General features: G+C 49.4%; 2 protein-coding genes across 2 annotated transcripts in view; one reads left to right on the plus strand and one right to left on the minus strand.

Moving 5' to 3' along the window:
* Nucleotides 1-4,613: 4,613 nt before the first annotated feature.
* On the plus strand, nucleotides 4,614-5,831 carry TMDD1 (transmembrane and death domain 1). Its single transcript, XM_058433755.1, has one exon. The coding sequence runs from the start codon at nucleotides 4,862-4,864 to the stop codon at nucleotides 5,810-5,812; it is 951 nt and encodes a 316-aa protein (XP_058289738.1). The 5' UTR covers nucleotides 4,614-4,861; the 3' UTR covers nucleotides 5,813-5,831.
* A 5,154-nt stretch (nucleotides 5,832-10,985) lies between these two features.
* The window catches only part of SCN8A (sodium voltage-gated channel alpha subunit 8), a 156,138-nt gene continuing 146,635 nt past the window's right edge, over nucleotides 10,986-20,488 (minus strand). The window contains exon 26 of the mRNA XM_058433740.1: nucleotides 10,986-13,450. Coding sequence (XP_058289723.1) covers nucleotides 12,303-13,450 — 1,148 coding nt within the window. The 3' untranslated portion in view covers nucleotides 10,986-12,302. The remainder of the gene's footprint in view (nucleotides 13,451-20,488) is intronic.

Consider the following 20,488-nt stretch of genomic DNA (forward strand, 5'->3'; position numbering starts at 1 on the left):
GATCAAGGAAAAAAAGTCCCCAAAGAAGGGGAATTTTTTGTTTGTTTTTGAGGGGAGATGCCAGAAATGTAGCTTGTTTCATATTTTAGGCTTCTTATTTTTGTAAAATGTGTAGAATTTGCTGTTTTTCTTTTTATTTTGACAACTCAGGAAGAAACTGACCTCAGAAAGAATGTTAGACTTTGGCTGCTCTCCTGTGTGCCCCTCACACCTGCCCTCCCACCTCCACCCTCCCACTCCATCCAGGGGACCAGATTCTCCCAGACACTCAAAAAATGAGACTTTTGGGGAAGGGGAGAGGAAGGCCCAGAGGCCTCAGTTCCTGGTCAGAAGCAGAATGTATTCCTAAGGGCTTCCTCCCCAGGGCGGAGGCCTAGGCATGAATGTGGGGAGTGGGCTGTGGGGTTGGAGAGAGGGGAGGCCTTATTCCTCTCCTGCCGCTCCCCACCCCCTGCCCCACCCAACCCCTCCGCTGAGTGTTTTCTGTGAAGGGCTATCCAGAGTTAGGATGCCCTTGCCCAATTCCTTCCTGAGACCCAGAAAGTAGGCTGGGAGGGCCCAAATGGGAAGGTGACCTAAGCAGAAAGTCTCCAGAAAGGTCATGTCCCCTGGCCCTGCCTTGGCAGAGGTCCCCAGTGACTTATGCTAGGAGGATTCCATCTGGGTAGACAGTCTGGCCACAGAATCAGCTACTGGACCTCAGCCGCCTCTGCTGGAGGCTCTGAGGAGGAGTGAGCATCCCTTACTTGGGGGGCTCTGTGAGGAAATGTGCCTTCCCCATTCCCCCGGAGTCCTAGGTCTGGAGCTCCAGGGCTGGGAGAGGGTGAGGGAGATGGGCAGGGGTGTTTTCTCTGACCTTAGGGGCTTAGTCTCAGTCCTGCCGGAACTTTCCACTAGGCTTGGAACCCTTCCGAGAACCGTATTTCTCTCCTTCCCACTAATTTTCCGTTGATGAGGCTTTAGCAGTTTGCTCCCACCACCCCCAGCCCATTTCACAACTCTGATCTTTGTCCAAAGCAGGGGACACGCCCCCCCACCACTTTTTCTCTCTCCCACCTCAGCCTCCCATGCAGTTCCTTGCCTGCCCGTGCATTTCCTAGAGTCTACTGCCTCCCCTTCTGGCTGGGAGGGTGTCTGTGGGGGACCTTTCAGGGGCCCTGGCACCCAGGGCCTGTGCTGGCCTAGGAGTGCTGACCGGAAGGCTGCTCTGTTTCCCGCCCCCCCCCATCCATTGCCTTCTGACCCCCTCTTTGGAGCTAGCCGCCCGCAGGGCTTTGGTGCCTCAGAAGCCGTGGGCTGCAGGGTCACAGCCGCAGGCTGCAAAAGACCCAAGGAGGGACCATGGAGTGAGGGGTTCTCTCTCAGGTGTGTATGTATTGGGGGTGGGGGGGGGGTGGAGGGTGTCAGGGAAGTTGGGGTGGGATCCCAGCCTTCCCTTCAAGAGGCAGGGAGCTCTGGGAGGTGGAGTCCCCACCGCTTCCTCTACTAGGCTCCTGCTGTTCTCCAGGCTTGGGGAGCTTTGCACAAGGAGACTGCCCCCAGCCTAGTGGCACCTACCTCATGGGCTCTGGGGTGGGTAGGGGAAGGGCTGGTCCAGCTCTAGTAATGATCGGGGGAGGCATACCAAAGAATCCAGGGGCAGGGAGTGGGGAGGGTGACTTCCGAGCTGGCCTCTCCCTTCCTCTACCCAGACTGGGGCTGGGATCCTCTCCTCCCGCTGTAACCATTTCTACCTCATTTCGCTGCGTGTTGTACATGGACGTATTTATCTCCTGTCTGACGATGCTCTGCAGTTGTGGTCTGTCTACCTCAGAAGAGACTGTATTTTAAAAGAATTACACAGTATTAAAGTGATGACATGTGGTTTGCAGAAGATTTCTTGGGGGCAGTGGGATGTGGGAGTCCTCTGGGAGATGTCTGGACACCTGGGTATGCTGGTGCCCTGGGCGGGGTGTTCCTAATGCCTTAGTAACAAGGAGCAAGGACTCCTGTGACTCGCTGTGATACAGTGAGTACCTACAGGAACGGGCACTGAGGCTATAGGGAAGAAGCCATGGGTAAGGGGCCTTCCTGCCGTTCTGAGCTCTGACATTCAGCACTGGGGCAGGCTCATTGTATCCCCAGAGCCACAAAATAGGGGGGCAAGGAAGGGCTCACATATTTGTTGAATGGGTGAAGAAATGAATGCATGGAGGAAGGGGGTTGCTGAAGAGAGGGAGGAGCCATCCAGAACCTGCAGCAGCCTTCACTGAATAGAGCTAGGGTTATACTTGTATTCCACTCTCAGTGGAGATAAAGGGGGCAGAGGGCGGGGTGTGGAGATGGCCGAGTTCCAATGTTTCAGGTCACGTGGTGTCTTTTGTCTACCATCCCCCCATCCATCAGTCCCCTAACTCTATCTGTGCCAGCTCATCATAAACTGGGAGACTGAACAACCTAGGAACACTTGCTGAAAAAGCTCTGTAGAGATGCCAGTGAGAGATTTGGACCCACAACTCCTAGGTCCTTGAATACTCTAGGCGAGATTGCAGAGCATTCGCAAGAGCACAGGGGAGTGGTGCACCCAGGCTCCCGGCTATGGCTCACTGCACACATTCAGGAGGCAGAGTGAGCACCAGGGAGACCCTGCAAAGCAAAGAGGACACGAATGTGAGTGTGCCTGGAGGTGGGGGCTCTAAGGCACTGCCCCAGAGTCCATTACCACAAGCCTCTCAGCCCTTGGAGGTCCAGACCCACCTGCCCCCACTCCTCTATTTTGCACCTTACTGTGTGCAGACGTTGGGCCTGGCACTGAGGATACAGAAGGGGTCAAGCACAGCTGCTATTCCTGGAGCCCACGTCTAGGTGGGAAAAGCTCAGAAACTGATCATTTAAAAATACAACTGGATAAAGCTGCCGGGGGTGGGGGACCACATCAAATTAGTCTTTATATTCATACACCTAGTGCAATTATCTGGTACACAGAAGACATCGAATAGATGTTTCTTGAATAAATCCTCTAATTTCCAGATGAGTGCCCTGGTGGAGGATGCACAGGTTATCTTAAGAATGCCAAGAAATGGCTGGGGTGCGGTGGCTCACGTCTGTAATCCCAGCACTTTGGGAGGCCAAGGTGGACGGATCACTTGAGGTCAGGAGTTGTGAGACCAGCCTGGCCAACATGGTGAAACCCAGTCTCTACTAAAAATACAAAAATTAGCTGGGCGTGGTGGTGTGCACCTGTAGTCCAAGCTACTCGGGAGGTTGAGGCACGGGAATCACTTGGACCTGGGAGACAGAGGTTGCAGTGAGCCGAGATCATGCCGCTGCACTCCAGCTTGGGTGACAGAGGGAGATTCTGAAACAAAACAAAACAAAGAAAATGAATGCCCAGAAAAGATCATGACTTGTGGTGGTCTTGGTGGGGTGTCAGGAAAACTTCCTACCCAGGAGGGGAGGGGGATAGCTGGGCAAAGTATGGAGGCTGGAAACTGCATCTTACGTGCTGTGCCATGAGCCTTGATGTGTTACAAGATAGTGAGGGCAGAAATCGGAGAAGTGAGGCTGGAGGAGTCAGCGGGGACCTCACTATGGAGGGCCTTCCATGTCCTGTTAGGAGCTGGGGCTCTATGATGAAGCCTTTGTGGGAGTTTAGGGGGCTGAGGACAGGACTGATTTGCAAGTTAAGAATTCACACAATGGCCCTGCCTCCTGGCTCATGCCTGTAATCTTTGCACTTTGGGAGGCTGAGGCAGGAGGATCCCTTGAGCCCAGGAGTTCCAAGACCAGCCTGGGCAACAGAGGGAGACCCTGTCTCTTAAAAAAACAAAAAATACACACATTGACTCAACAAATCTTTACTGAACACTTATTATGCTCTAGTTGCCATGGGGACAATGTATGGACCTTGCAGTCTAGTGGGGGGAGACAGTAAAAAGGCCGAGCTGTAGTGTGCTATGGGGCAGATAGGAGGAGTCCCTAATGGGGACACCACTAAGGGGTGTGACTCGGAGTCAGCGGGGGCTTCCCAAAGGCGCCTGACAGCAGGAGGAGTGCAGGCGGCCATCAGAAGGAGAGCGAGAGCCAAGCTTCCTTGGGGGAAATGGAATAAATGCAGGTAGGCAGGGCCCCAGTGTCAAGGGCAGGGATGGGGGCTGGAGGTCCAGCAAGAGAGTAGGAGGGTCTGGACTCGCACCGGAGTGGGGGAATGGGATGATGGATTCATTTAATAAATACTAAACTTTAGTATTTGGTAGACAAGAGGAGAATTTAGGAATTCAGGCCAGGCACGGTGGCTCATTCCTGTAATCACAGCACTTTGGGAGGTGGCAGAGGCGGAGGCCGGAGTTGGAGACCAGCCTGGGCAACACAGCAAGATCCCCATCTGCACAAAAGGAAAAGAAAAAAAGAGAATGTAGGAATTGATTGAATATCGAGGTTAATGGAGGGCAAGCGGTCTAGGGCGTCTGGTAAAGAGGGGAGCGGTCGGGGAGTACATGAATTAGAGGAGATGTTGGTAACTTGTTCAGTTTGAGGTTATTAGTGGCTATTAGGAGGCCTCGGGCAGGAGCTACAATGTAAAGGCCCAGAATCCTAGCCTCCTGGGGGGCTGAGAACCGCCTTCCTGGGTGCTGCAAGCCATCTTACCCCAGTTCCTGAGTTTCGTGAGACCCTCCAGCGAGTGCCATGTGGGAGTCCCCGTCTCCGTCGCTGGGTGTTGGCAGCCCCCTCGTCTCCAGTCCCCTCCGCCACTAGGGCTTCCCGAGGGTTCGGAGCCTCCTCCCTCCCACAATCCGCGGCGTTCGGAACCCCTCCCCCATCGCCGGCGCTCGGAGCCCGTCTCCGTCCCCGCACAGACCTCGGTCCCTGGTTCCCGCCAGGGATGGCGGCGCGGACTCTGGCGGGCGCCTTGGTCCTGGCGCTCTGGGTTCGGGCGCTGGCTCCGGCGGGGGCGGTGGACGCTATGGGCCCTCACGCCGCCGTCCGTCTGGCCGAGCTGCTGACCCCGGAGGAGTGCGGCCATTTCCGGTCGCTCCTGGAGGCGCCCGAGCCCGACGTGGAGGCCGAGTTGTCCCGGCTTTCTGAAGACCGACTGGCGCGGCCCGAGCCGCTCAACACCACGTCGGGGTCTCCGAGCCGGCGGCGGCGGCGAGAGGCGGCCGAGGACCCGGCGGGCAGGGTAGCCGGGCCGGGAGAGGTGTCCGACGGCTGCCGGGAGGCGCTGGCGGCCTGGCTGGCCCCCCAGGCCGCGTCCCTGTCCTGGGACCGCCTGGCTCGGGCCCTGCGGCGCAGCGGCCGCCCCGACGTGGCCAGGGAGCTGGGCAAGAACCTCCACCAGCAGGCGACGCTGCAGCTGCGCAAGTTCGGGCAGCGCTTCCTGCGGCGACCCGGCGCCGCCGCCCGCCCGCCCCTTGCCCCGGCCCCGCGCCCCCGACGCGCCGCGGTCCCCGCGCCCGACTGGGACGCCCTGGAGCTGATCGTGGAGCGCCTGCCGCAGCCCCTGTACGAGCGGAGCCCCATGGGTTGGGCGGGGCCGCTGGCGCTCGGCCTTCTCACCGGCTTCGTCGGGGCGCTGGGCAGCGGGGCGCTGCTCGTCCTGCTCACGCTGTGGATCACCTGCGGCGGCGACCAGGCGTGGCCCGGCAGCCCCGGCCCGCGCGCCCCGGTGCAGGGCTGGTGGGAAACAAAGCCGCTCCTTCCTGAAGAGTGGCGCGCGCCCCCGGGGGCCTGGGCTGCAGATGGGCCAGATTCTCCCTCACCTCACAGTGCCCTTGCCCTCAGCCGTAAAATGGGAGCACAGTCTTGGGGCAGTGGTGCTTTGGACGGTTTATAAACGTTATGAAATACTGAAAGGGCAGAGAGTTTGTTAATCCGTTGGAAATGAGCAGCAAAGCCCGTGGGACTGCCGGTGGAAGAGGGGCTCAGGTACCAGGCTCCCAGGGTGGCAGGTGCACCGCCCAATTCTTGTCAGCTTAGCTTTTTATTTATTTATTTATTTTTTAGGACGGAGCCTCGCTCTGTCGCCCAGGCTGGAGGGCAGTGGTGCGATCTCTGCTCACTGCAACCTCCGCCTCCCGGGTTCAAGGATTCAAGCGATTCTCCTGCCTCAGCCTCCCGAGTAGCTGGGACTACAGGTGTGCGGAGCCACGCCCCGCTAATTTTTGTGTTTTTAGTAGAGACGAGGTTTTGCCTTGTTGGCCAAGCTGGTCTCCAACTCCTGGGCTCAAGTGATCCGCCCGCCTGGGCCTCCCAAAGTGCTGGGATTACAGGCGTGAGCCACTGCTCCAGGCAGATTCCTTCTTATCTTGCAATTATTCTTCCACGAAGAGTTACCACTTATTGAGCACTGTGTGCCAGGCCTCATGCTAACCAGTTACATACATTATTTGATGTACTCTTCAAAACCCAAGGAGGAAGGTATTGTCTCCATCACACATGCAGAAACTCGGCCACAGCTAGTTAGTGGCCTAGTCATGTTCTCGAACCTACGGCCGTCTGACCTGAAAGTTTGAGCTCCAGAAGGAAAGGTGTGTGCGCAATAAGGGGCTTGAAAAACATGATGGGGACCAGAAGAAGATGTGCAGCTCCCCCTCGGGGCTACTCTTGGGCTCTGCTGGAGTGTGCAGAGGCAGCACCACTAGAGAGGAGTGTGCCCACGTGCAGGGCGCCGCCTCCGAGGTGCTGCCCCCCCAGGCAAGGCCTCCTGACATGCTGAGTGGAGTCCCAAACCTTTCCCACACACCTGGGAGTGGCTAGGGCACTGCCTGCCCAGCCAAGGGGCTGGGCCGGGGTTAAGTCCTCACGCAGACTCTGTCCCCGCCACAGGACAGAGTGGGGTCCTGCGAGGTGGTGGCGCCTGTCCACCTTGGGCTTCAGTGTGAGGGCAATGACAGAATGACAGGCCAGTCCAAGAGGAGAGTTGAAAACAAGATTGACGTAACCCTTTATTGCAAATTCTAAAGTAAAAAGATGTACAGTACAAAGTAAAATTGAAATTTCATACTATAAACTTCCAACCCACTTACACATTCTCATTTCTCAAGCATTTCTGCCATTTCCGCATAAACAGAACAGGGAACAAGTTGAGGAGGTGAGGGAAGGAGATACAGCAAGGGGGAAAATTGTCTTGAATAATCACAAACCCCAGAAGCAAGTGAAAGGAAAGACATTTTCTCGACCTGCTGTCCTGGTGATGAGAAGCGGGGGTGGTTGGAGCAGTGCAGTTTAAAATGGCTCTCAGAATAGCAGCATTTATGGTACCATTTCAGCTTCCTTAAGTCCAATAATACTTTGCCCTTCCCTAGCGCCTTTGCCTCTGTATCTCAAAACGCTTTACAAAACATTTAGTTAAAGCCTCACAACACCCCTGTGAGGTAGGTCAGTATTATTATCCCCATTTTACAGATGGGGAAACTGAGGCACAGAGAGGTTAAGTGACTTGCCCAAGGCCACACAGCGAGCCAGCGGTCAAGCTAGGGATAGAACACAGTTCTGTCCCTTTTCTGGAACCACTGGACCACACTCCCCTTTACCTATATACATTCTTCACACACACACACACCACGTGTTCACACCCACCCACCCCACCCCACTTAGCCTCTATGTACAGCAAACAGCAGTGGGGGGCAGGGGCAGGGGGTGCCTCAGGAGTTTTAATGGAGGAAATCTTGGTACTCTTGGAAAGGGAATCCAAGAAAGCACAGAGCTGAACAATGGAAACTCTGTTGCAAAACTTGGGCCCCTCCCAACCCAGACTTCCTCTTCTCTCCTGATGTCCCCCTGGCTGGCAAGTTGCAGCCAATTCTTTAGGGGGTGGGGGGTACCTGAAAATGAACGAAGCTTTTTGCTAAACTGTGGGCAACATCTGAGAAAAGAAAGAGGCATCATTACAGAAGATGCCCAGGACTCAAGTCACAAAGTCATGACCCATGGCGTTCTCACCTCCACAGCAGGCCTGGAGGCTGGGGGCCGAGGGGAGGAGGATGGGGACTGACCTACCAGCCATCTCGCTCCAGAGTGGGCACTTCGAGATCCTCCTGAGAGAGTGTTCCTGAACCAGGAGACATGGCCTAGGCCTAGAGAGGGATGTCCCCAAAGTGGGACAGGTAGAGAAGGAAGAGGAAGGGTGCCCCCACCCCCACACAAATGTGAAGGAGACCAGCCCTCGTCTGTGGGCCTGTCTGGGGCGATGGAGGGCAGGGCCCAGTATGAGCTTGCAGAGTGGAGGCTGTTGGGCATCACGCATGCCCTAGCTTTGGGGCATGGGGGTAGGGTTTTTTTTTTTTTTTTTTTTTTTTTTAACATACAGGTGAAAAAGGCAGAAGTAAGGCCAGTCCAGCTGGGTTGGCTGACATCATCTCTGAGGGCTCTGCCAGGTGGATTAGGTGAAGAGAGGTTTTATGGACCTCTAAGCACCGGCCAGTAGTGGGGAGTGCCACATGCAATGGGTGAATGGGGATCTGGGGGGTCAGGACCTTGCTTTTCTTCCAATCTCCTTCTTAGCCAGAACTTTGCGAGAGCCTCTTTGATTTCTCTTCCCTCCATTCCCCTCCTTTCCCCAAATGTGCTAAGGTCCCAATTCCCAGACCCCTCCCAGGACTCAAGAATTGGGATAGTCAAGCAACAAACACACCAAGACAGGCTTCCCTTGTACAGTAAAAAGGGTCATTTTTATTTTGTTTCCTTTTGGCTTAGAGGAGTGATGGACTTTTTTATCACGTCTCAATAGGGCAGCGTTGGCCTCCATGCATTCACTAATACACTAATCTTCAGTGTTGGTCTTTTACAGGTTTACGTTGGTTGCAGCAAAAAATAAAAGAACTCTGGGCACTGTTGCTTTAGGGGCTTTGACTGGGAGTTTGTTTCTCTCTCTCCAGTGAACTTCTGACGCCAAAAATGGCTCGTTTAGAAAGGAGTGAGAGTAGGCCATGTTAACATGGAAGTTTCTTCCTCCTCTCGTCCTCTGCTTTAAATTACAGAGTCTCCTCATCCTAAGCAACAAGGAGGTTAAGGAAAGAAGAGGGGGAAATGTTTTTCACACACAAACCAGCAACCATGTCAGCTGCTGCTCAGTGGCTTTGGCTCTGCGTTTTAGATAAACAGCATCACACATCTTTTTGCTTTTTGTCCTTTTTTTAAAAGGTGGATTGTGGAGTATAAATACTGCACCAAGGACCTGGCTACAAAAAATAAATATTTATATTATATTTATATATCTATATATATATGTGCAGTGATACTGTGGCTGCGCTGCTTTTTGATTGGCTTCGTTAATATTTGGCAAAGCGTTGCCACTTACCCACTCAGCGAAGATGCACAAAAACGTTATCGCTGATTCTTTCAGTTCAATGCCTGTTAACTGCGGGTGTAAACTGCTGGTGATGGCGTCATTTACTACCAAAGAAGTGTGGAGCAGGATGGGTGAGAGAGTGAGTGAGTGAGCAGGTGGAAGGACAGTGGGTGAAGGATAAAAAGGTGGGAAATGTTTTTTTTTTTAAAAAGTGAAACTTCAAATACAGCGGAGGTGGCTTCTTTCCTGTGAGGCTGGCTGATGGGTGCCAGATACCAAGGCCCATGTGTTACTGAGGGGACAGCCTGCTGGCCTGGGGTCAGGAGCTAGCAGAGGGAAACGGTTAGATCTCAGAAAAATCTCATCACTATGCTCTAGCAGCTTAATGACATCACTAGCATGAGCACATGGTGTACTTGGCGGGATCTTACAGCTCTGTTGCCCATCTCAAGACCTAAGAACAATTATTAAGTTTAGCCAAATCTTGCATAGACGTGGTTAGAATTTATTGCACATTGGAACAAAAATATATATTTTTTGTTGTTTTGGAAAAGACCATTAGCAATAAAAAATTTTTTGTCTGTCTGTCTGGTTTGGGGGATGTACATTGGCTGACAGCATCTAAGTTCTAAGAAGAAAGAAAAGTATAAAAAATAAAAATAAACATGACAATGGCATAAGCCAGAAGCCATTTCCTATTTAATAAGTTAATAATTTGTATTTACAAAAAGGCATGCCAATAAAATAAAATTATATATTACAGTATTTATAATTCTCTTAAAAAGAAGAACCACACATGTCAGCTTCTGTTTTGTGCTGTTTACAATGTAGCCTGTACATGTTACTATACATTCATCCTAGCAGTTAGCAGGGTCACTGAAAGATAGGCCTTCCCAGTCTGGTATTGGGTGTAGTACAAAAATTCTACGGATGCTGCTGCAGAGGCAGGCTTAAGAGAGCTGGACAGAGTTTCTAGTGGTCCAACAAGATAGAAAGCTCTGCTTACCAACTTACTGTGGTTTGTTCTATGCAAAACTAGTCAGGTGGACTGTGAAATTACCTTCCAAGTGCTTCTACTGCAAGGCAGATCGGTGTGTCTGATTATGGGTTGGTTCTTCTTCCCCCTCTAGTGTATGGTTCAGGAAGAATTTATTTTGATTTGGTTCACATGCTGCAAGTCTCTTTTCACTCTTTGTATAGACTGACACATTCAACTGCAGCATCTTGGCTTTGAAATCCAGTCATTAGGTGAGAAACCCCTGGATTAAAAACTGTCTTTCCTAAAGCAGGAGATGGAATGGAAGATATGACGCTCCCCCAGAAGCCACACTTTAATGACAATGGGCAGGTCGCTAAGCAGATAGCAAAACTGGCTGCAAGGGAATGCACTGAGGGAAGCTGGAACATCCTAAAGAATTAATATTAAATTGCTTTCTCATGAAAACCAGTGCAGTAAAGAAACCAAGTGGGCTTGGTTCAGAGGCGGCTCCATCTCTACCTCAGGTCCCACCAGTGACTATTATTCTAATAATAAATGAAAGAAACCACAGCCGTAACCCCAATGCTGCCACCCTCACCCACCTCTGTGGGCAAGGGAAGCCCTGCTCAGTGGCGAAATGTGATGGAGGCAGGGGAGCCATGCAGTGTGTGAATACGCGACAACCCCTCTGCAGAAGAGAGAGGTCAGTTCAGAATATCATCTGAACCCCTCGCGGTATCGAACCATGCCTGGAGAAGGCCACAATGCAGAGGACATGATACGAGATGGAATGAGCACCCCATAACTCCCAAGAAAAGGTCGTTTTGAGTTCCCCAAATTACCCCTAGAGATAACTGGTGCTACTTTGAATAGCACTTTTATCTCTACCCCAAATAAGTGTCAATTCTCCAGTATGAAGGCTAAACGATCATCATAAATATTGCAAGATACAAATGAATTTTTTTTTTTTAGCCCTAGGATTTGGTTTTACAGTGACATAAATAGTACAAGCCATTTGGGATCAAAGTCTCCCCCATGTACTGGACACAGAGCAGCATTAAATAGTTCATCTTGCAAAATGTGCAACAATGGCTGTATGTTAGAGATGTCTGTTAAACATATACACGCAACGGATCCATCTGCTTGTTGGATTGGGTTTGTTTTTTGTTGTTGGTGGTGTTAGTCAATTAGTTGGTTGTTTCCCTACCCAGAAGGTGTATGAAGGACTTTTAAGAACTCATAATAAAGAATTGTAGCCAGTATGGAACTCTTACCATTTTCTCCAAATACAGTGAACGGTGCAGGGCTGGGTCCTGTCCAAAGGCTGACCCAATGCAAGGGACTAGGTTAGTGTCCTGTGGTGTATGGATCTCATGCATGACTTCTGATCACGGCATGCCATCATGCAAATCATTTCTACGCATTGAACGAGCACAATGTTTGGAATCGGCCTGAGCAAGTCCTCCTCAGCCTGAAGAAACCTGATTGTTTTCCCCCACCCGTCTCCAAACCACGTGAAGCCCATGTGGAGAAGATGCGCTTTATGTCAAAGAAACTGACAATTAAATGACACGGGCTAAATGTGAGTGTGTGCGTGTGTGTTTTCTTTTTGCTGCTTAGCTTAACTAATGTAAGAATGCAAATATAGTTTGCATGAACAAACGAACTTTTAAAGTGATGCTTTCTGCTTCTGAGAATCAATAAAATGAAAAAATAAAATCCATTTGGCTGCAACGGAAATATGCTGGTCCCGGCAGCCTCTCTTCTGCTTCTGTATCTGGTTAGTTTTGTCCTAAGTTGCATTGACTGATGTGGAACATGCAGTAACCACCTGCCCAAGCATTAGAAAATCTGTAAGTCTAGGGAGCGGGGTCCTTTGCCCTTGGCAGGTCACTGCTCAAGATGCAGCTGTGTTACGTGGTAAGCGGACGACGTTTGGTATAGATCTTCAGGTTAGAGTCTCCACAGCTGTTCTGCATTGATAATATTCAGGAAGTTTGTAAACAATCTTTCACTTGCGAGTTTTAAATCTGTCTAATATTGAATTTTTGTTCTCTAACACTTGGATTCTCTGACCTCTTTTTGTCTTTTGGCTCTTTCCCTTCTTCCCTCCTCTGCCCGCTGCTGTTTCTCCTTTTCAGGTTTAGTTACACTGTCATAGGACGGGAGGGAGGCTGTAGATGGGGTGCTCTCTTTTTTCTCCCGGTGTGTGCCTCCATTCTCCAGCTTATTAGAAGTTGTCTTTTTGCAGATGAAGCCCCGCCTTGCCAAATGTCCCCGGTAGGCACGCTGCAGGACCACTGCAGATACCTCCTCCTGCTTGCGACGCAGCGTGGTTGTGATTGGCTCGTAAGACACTTTGGAAGGATTGGATGCCACGAACCGCTCTTCCATCTGCTGCCGCAGGATGTCCAACTCCCCGCTATCTCCCAGGACCCGCTTGGTGAAGGCAAAAAGGATGTCCAAGCAGTGGATGCGATCCCCGCTCACCATTGGCAGATCCATAGCGATGAGCTCAATGGTATTGGGCTTGGGCACTCGGAGAGGATGCTCCAAGGCATCTGCAAAGTCTGCCAGCTTACAGTACTCAATGAACTGGGTGGCATCGGGGTCGAACTTCTCCCAGATCTCATAGAAGGTCTCAAAGTCATCCTCACTCAGAGGGTCTGCACTTTCCTCTGTGGCTACACTGAAGTTCTCCAGGATGATGGCAATGTACATGTTCACGACAATTAGGAAAGAGATAATGATGTAGCTTACAAAGAAGAAGATGCCCACTGAGGGGTTCCCACAATCTCCCTTAAAGCCACTCCCTGGGTGTTCCTTATCTAGGCTGCAGTCAGGGGGGCGGTTTAGGATGGGCAGCAGCAGGCCATCCCAACCAGCTGAGGTTGTGATTTGAAACAGGCAGATCATGCTGTTGCCAAATGTCTCAAAGTTGAACATGTCATCGATACCAGCCTCGTGCTTCACATATGCAAAATTGGACATCCCAAAAATGGAGAAGATGAACATGACCAGGAAGAGCAGAAGGCCGATGTTGAACAGGGCAGGCAAGGACATCATTAAGGCAAAGAGCAGGGTACGAATCCCTTTGGCGCCTTTGATCAGACGCAAGATGCGCCCAATACGAGCCAATCGGATGACTCGGAATAGGGTTGGGGAAACAAAGTATTTCTCAATTATATCTGCCAGGAACATTCCTAAGAAGAGGAATAGAAGGAGTTACGTTATTGAGATTGCAGACACCCTTTCTCTTTATTTTTTTTACCTGGCATTGTGGAACCCTTAGGTTCAAAGGGCTTTGCAGAATAAGTGCCTTACTATTCAGTCTGAACTCTCAAAAAGTGACATTTTGGCTGGGCATGGGGGCTCACGCCTGTAATCCCAGGACTTTGGGAGGCCAAGGCAGGTGGATTACTTGAGGCCAGGAGTTGGAGACCAGCCTGGCCAACATGGTGAAACCCTGTCTCTACTGAAAATAAAAAATTAGCTGGGCGTGGTGGTGCACATCTGTAATTCCAGCTACTTGGGAGGCAGAGGCACAGGAATCGCTTGAACCTGGTAGGTGGAGGTTGTAGTAAGCCGAGATCGTGCCATTGCACTCCAGCCTTGGTGATAGACCAAGACTCTTGTCTCAAAAAACAAAAAACAAAGTGACATTTTAAACATATAGAAAAGTAAACAATAAAATAGACACCTATGTGCCTAACATGCATAACTAACACACAAATTTGTTTTTTGATGTTGTTGTTTTTTGTTTTGAGATGGGGTCTATGTTGCCCAGGCTGGTCTTGAACTCCTAGGCTCAAGTGATCCTCCTGCCTCAGACCTCCCGAGTAACTGGGATGGAACACAGATTTAATAGAGGCTAGCATTTTACCAATTTTTCTTCCTCTTTCATCATTCCCAGATGAAACATCCACAATGCTGAAGATGGTATGTATCATTCTAGTGTGTGCCTTTATAGATTTACTATGTAAGAATCCTATATATATATAATTTCCTACTACGGTTAGGAAACTATACTGTATCTGTCTTATTTATTTATTTTAAATATTTTGTAGAGATGGGGGTCTGCTATGTTGCTCAGGCTGGTCTTGAATGCCTGGGTTCAAGCAATCTGATCCTCCCTCCTCAACCTCCCAAAGTGCTGGGATTACAGGTGTGAACTGCCACATCCAGGCTCTATTTGTCTTCTGAGGTCCATCTATTTAGGTCTCTACCTTGTTTTTGAGATTTAACATTACAGTTGTGAGATTGGTCCCTCATGTTGAAATAATTTTAGATTAGTCATTCTAACAATTGAGTGGTATTCCCTTTTATGAATAGGTCCTCATTTGCTTGTTTTTCTACTCAAGAATGATTAGTTTTTTTTTTCCAGATTTGTGCACATATGATTTTCCAAGATGTTACTGATACTCTCCACAATGGAATCAAATTTCCATGTCCACAAACAATAAATGAGAGGTCCTGGCTACACCTCATGACCTCATTATCCTTTAACTTTGATGTCTTACTTATTCTCTAATGCTAGCAATTTTCAAAGTATCTTCTTCTTTGCTCTGAAAAAACATCTTTGGTTTCCCATAGCCCTACCTCCCTAGTCTACCAAACTAGCCTAGAAAACTAAAGGGACTCTCAGGAGTGACTTTCAACTCTGAGCGGATAGATTTTGTGCTGCAAGTCGTGAATCAGAAACCAGTATCAGGCTGGGTGCAATGGCTCATGCCTATAATCCAGCACTTTGGGAGGCTGAGGTGGGCAGATCACTTGGGGCTAGGAGTTCAAGACCAGCCTGGCCAATATGGCAAAACCCAGTCTCTACTAAAAATACAAAAAAATTAGCCAAGTGTAATTCCAGCTATTCAGGAGGCTGAGGCATGAGAATCACTTGAACCCGGGAGGCAGAGGTTGCAGTGAGCCGAGATCACGCCACTGCACTCCAGCCTGGGTGACAGAGTGAGACTCCATCTCAAAAAAAAAAAAAAAGGGTACAAAAATTAGCCGGGCAGGTGGCGCATGCCTGTAACCCAAGCTACTCAGGAGGCTGAGGCAGGAGAATTGCGTGAGCCTGGGAGGCAGAGGTTGCAGTGAGCTGAGATCACACTCCAGCCTGGGCGACAGGCAGAGACTCTGTCTTTAAAAAAAAAAAAAAAGAAAAGAAAAGAAACCAGTATCAGCAGGTAAAGATGCCAAGGCATTAGGCTATAAAGGCAGAAGGTGAAAGTGTACAAATCAGAGAGCCTTTTTCTAGTTATATTCATCCAGGGATTCACCTCAACCAGGCCACTTGTTCTTTAAAGCTACAGAGCAATGAGGGGACCCAAATGAGGGGCCACAGAAGGAAGGAAGAGGAGTCGGAAAGTCTGGGAAATGACAACCGGAGGGAAGGCACTGACGTGTTCTCTTCGTTCAGTACCTTCTCTTGCCGTCCAGGCACTAACAAGACAATGGGAGCTTCAGCTGACATGAGGGATTTAATTTAAGGAAACATTTCTCAATCATAAGAATGCATAAATACTGGGGCAGTTCACTGCAGAAGGCTATAGAATCCCCTTTGAAGAATCTTAGCTTTTCAGGAAAAGACAAGATGCAGGAAGTTCAGAGAGCGGGTCAGGTAACCTCTTGGAGCCTCTTCAGGAGCTAGAATTCCATGGGATATTTGAGCCTTCAAGAAAATCTCTACCTTAGCCAGGACCCACCCATGATGATTTCTCAGCTTATCAATTAAATCATAACCAGTGACCAAAGAAGTCAGGTTATGTAATATATATTCAAGTATATGTGATACTTGCAGCCCATATACGGTGGGCAAGTAGGGCTTCAGAGAGAAGATGATGGCTGAGGTAGGTTTTGAAGGATGAATGTGTGTTTGTCCCCATAGAAAAAGGGAGAGAAATGGGGCAGACAGTAATGTAGGCAGTAGAAACACCATTTAAGGGGTACTGTAGGTGGTTTCAGAGCTAGTTTTATCCCAATTCCTTGTGATGGTTAATATTGTCAACCTGATTGGAATGAAGGATGCAAAATATTGTTTCTGGGTGTTGCCAGAGGAGATTAACGTTTGAGTCAGTGGACTGGCAGAGGAAGACCCACCCTCAATGTGTGTGGGCACCATCGAATTGGCTGCCATCTCGGCTAGAAAAAGCAGGCAGAAGAAGGTGGAAGCAGCACACTTGCTGAGTCTTCCGGTCTTCATCTCCTCCCGTGCTGGATGCTTCCTGCCCTGGAACATCAGACTCCAAGTTCTTTGGCTTTTGGACCTTTGGACTTTTACACTAGTGGTTTTACAGGGGCTCTCGGGCCTTTGGCCACAGACCAAAGGCTGCACTGTCAGCTTCCCTACTTTTGAGGATTTGGGACTCAGACTGAGCCACTACTGGCTTCCTTGCTCCTCAGCTTGCAGATGGCCTACTGTGGGACTTCACCTCGTGATCATGTGAAATCACAACTATCCTATTAGTTAGTTCTGTCCCTCTAGAAAACCCTGACAGATTTTGGTACCAGGAGTGGGTCTAGAGGAACAGAATTTTAAGGATAGATTTCTTTAGTTGGTTTTGGGGTTTCTGGAGTTGGCTGCTTAATCTGATTAGACCTGAAAATGCTAAGGACTCTACTTCTGATAGTATGGCGAACACTGATAGTCCCTGGTGTGAACTGTTTAGAGAGTTATGCAAAATAGATGGTATTTGATATTCCTGATCCATTGCTCTTGAGAGGCAAGGAGTTTAGTGACTCTATACATAATACCTTTGACCATATGTGGAGAGCCAAGGAATATAATGAGGTTGGTTGGTTCTCCTAAGTTCATTGGAGAAAGTGATGAAAGAAAAATTAGCTGGGCGTGGTGGCGGGCGCCTGTAGTCCCAGCTACTTGGAGAGGCTGAGGCGGGAGAATGGCGTGAACCCAGGAGGCGGAGCTCGGCACCACTGCACTCCAGCCTGGGCGACAGAGCGAGACTCCATCTCAAAAAAAAAAAAAAAAAAAAAGGATGAGCTCAGGGATTCTAACTCCCAGCTCCAGAGCACATACTGACCCTCAAGTCTTCTAAGATTTCCCTGAGTCTTATCTTCTGTAGACAAAGGGCTGAAATTGCAGAAAATCAGATAGAAGCTCTTACCATGCAAGTGGCTGGCCTGCAAGGAAAGGTGCATGTGTAGCCTCCCTAGATATCTACTGTTAAAGTGAGGGCATTGATTGGAAAAGAATGGGACCCTGCAACTTGGAATAGGGATGTGTGGGAGGACCCTGTTGAAGCTGGGGACACTGAGCTTGTAAACTCTGACAGCCTTTTTTGCCAGAGGAAACAGCCTCCCCACCCCCAGTGGTGGCAATATCCCTTCCCCCACCCAGGCTGCCACCAGCCTTTCCACATTTGTCTGAGATTAACCCTGCAATGCTTGAGGCAACAGTGGTCTCCCCTGAGGCAGTTGCCAGGCAAGACAATGCTGATTCTCCTCTGAACCCACCCCCAACACGCCTGTTTGTTTCTAGACCTGTAACTAGACTCAAGTCATGGCAGGTCCCTAGAGGTGAGGTTCAGAGTGTGACTCACGAGATGAGCTACACTCCATCACCCAGGCTAGAGTGCAGTGGTGCAATCTCCACTCATTGCAACCTCCACCTCCCGGGTTCAAATGATTCTTGTGCCTCAGCCTCACAAGTAGCTGGGATTACAGGTGCATGCCACCATGCCCAGCTAATTTTTGTATTTTTAGTAGAGACGGGGTTTCACCATATTGGCCAGGCTGGTCTTGAACTTCTGACCTCAAGTGATCTGCCCCCCTCAGCCTCCCAAAGTGCTGGGATTACAAGCATGAGCTATGGCGCCTGGCCTGCTGGAGTTTTCTAATTTGTATAAACAGAAATCTGGAGAACAGGTATGGGAATGGATATTAAGGTTGTAGGACAATGGTGGAAGGAACATAAAGTTGGATCAGGTTGAATTTATTGATATGGGACCACTAAGCAGGGATTCTGTATTTAATGTTGCAGCTCGGGGAGTTAAAAAGGTTCTAATAGTTTATTTTCTTGGTTAGCTGAAACATGGATCAAAAGATGGCCCACTGTGACTAAGCTGGAAATGCCTGATCTCCCTTGGTTTAATGTAGAGGAAGGAATCCAAAGGCTTAGTGAGACTGGAATGCTAGAGTGGATTGGTCACCTTAGACCTACTCATCCCAACTGGTAGGGTCCAGAAGACATACCCTTCACTAGTACCTTGCAAAATAGATTTGTGAGGGGAGCACCTGCATTCTTGAAGAGCTCTGTGACTGCTCTTCCCTGTATGCCAGATCTTACAGTGGGAAGTGCAGTCACTTAACTGGATAATTTAAATGCAATGGCAATAATTGGATCCCGAGGTGGCAGGGGCTAAGTAGGGGCACTCAACTCTCAAAGGCAAGGTAGGCATAGCTACCATAATGGATAGCAGAGGCAAAGCAGCATTCAGAAGTCTGACTAGTGTAGAGCTCTGGCATTGGCTAATTAATCATGGTGTTCCCAGAAGTGAAATTGACAGGAAGCCTACTACATTCTTTCTTGATTTGTGTAAGCAGAAAACTTCCAGGTCAAGTGGACAAAGGGCTAATTTGAATTATAAAAATAGAGAATCATGCCCCCTAAACCAATTTCCAGACTTGAACCAGTGTACAGACCCAGAATAATACTCCCCTTGAATAAAGGGGAGGCCTGGTCCCTTTGAGGAAGGACCTCACTACACTACTGATAATTTATACTGCTAATCTTTCTCCCATGCTTCCCCAAGGAGACCTCCGGCCTTTTACCAGGGTAACTGGTCCCCTTTCGGGGACTACTGGACACTGGACACTGGCTCTGAGCTGACAATGATTCCAGGGGACCCAAAACATCATTGTGGTCCTCCAGTTAGAGTAGGGGCTTACGGAGGTCAGGTAATTAATGAAGTTTTAGCTCAGGTCTAACTTACAGTGGGTCCCGGATTCATCCCGTGGTCATTTTCCCAGTGCCAGAATGTGTAATTGACACAGACATACTTAGCAGCTGGCAGAATCCCCACATTGGCTGACTGGTAGTGTGAGGCCTATTATGGTGGGAAAGGCCAAATGGAAGCCATTAGAGCTGCTTCTACCTAGAAAAACAGTAAATCAAAAACAATACTGCATCCCTGGAGGGACTGCAGAGATTACTGCTACCATCAAGGACTTGAAAGATGCAGGGGTGGTGATTCCCACCACATCCCCGTTCAACTTTCCTATTTGGCCTGTGCAGAAGCCAGACAGATCTTGGAGAACGACAGTGGATTATCATGAGCTGAACCAAGTGGTGACGGCTCCAATTACAGCTGCTGTACCAGATGTGGATTCATTGCTTGAGCAGATTAACACATCTCCTGGTATCTGGTATGCAGCTACGGATTTGGCAAATGCCTTTTTCTCCATTCCTGTCCATAAGGTCCACCAGAAGCAATTTGCCTTCAGCTGGCAAGGCCAGCAATGTATCTTTACTGTCCTCCCTCAGGGGTATATAAACTCCCTGGCTTTGTGTCATAATCTTGCTCACAGAGATCTTGATTGCTTTTCCCTTCCACAGGATATCATGATGGTCCATTACATTGATGACATTATGCTGACTGGACCCAGTGAGCGAGAAGTAGCAAACACACTGGACTTACTGGTGAGACATTTGCGTGCCAGGGGATGGGAAATAAATCAGACTAAAATTCAGGGAACTTCTACCTCAGTGAAATTTCTAGGGGTCCAGTGGTGAGGGGTCTGTCAAGATATTCCTTCTAAGGTGAAGGATAAGTTGTTGCATTTGGCCCCTCCTACAACCAAGAAAGAGTCACAACGCCTAGTGGGCCTATTTGGATTTTGGAGGCAACACATTCCTCATTTGGGTGTGTTACTCCAGCCTATTATTTATTTATTTATTTATTTATTTTTAATTATACTTTAGGGTTTTAGGGTACATGTGCACAATGTGCAGGTTTGTTACATATGTATCCATGTGCCATGTTGATTTCCTGCACCCATTAACTCGTCATTTAGCATTAGGTGTATCTCCTAATGCTGTCCCTCCCCCCTCCCCCCACCCCACAACAGTCCCCGGAGTGTGATGTTCCCCTTCCTGTGTCCATGAGTTCTCATTGTTCAATTCCCACCTATCAGTGAGAATATGCGGTGTTTGGTTTTTTGTCCTTGCGATAGTTTACTGAGAATGATGGTTTCCAGTTTCATCCATGTCCCTACAAAGGACA

Source organism: Hylobates moloch, unplaced genomic scaffold, assembly GCF_009828535.3.
Source record: "Hylobates moloch isolate HMO894 unplaced genomic scaffold, HMol_V3 SCAFFOLD_22, whole genome shotgun sequence".
NCBI lineage: Eukaryota > Metazoa > Chordata > Mammalia > Primates > Hylobatidae > Hylobates > Hylobates moloch.

What these genes read in the sequence shown, in the direction of transcription:
- TMDD1 (XM_058433755.1), top strand. Translation starts at nt 4,862, where the DNA reads ATGGCGGCGCGGACTCTGGCGGGCGCCTTGGTCCTGGCGCTCTGGGTT.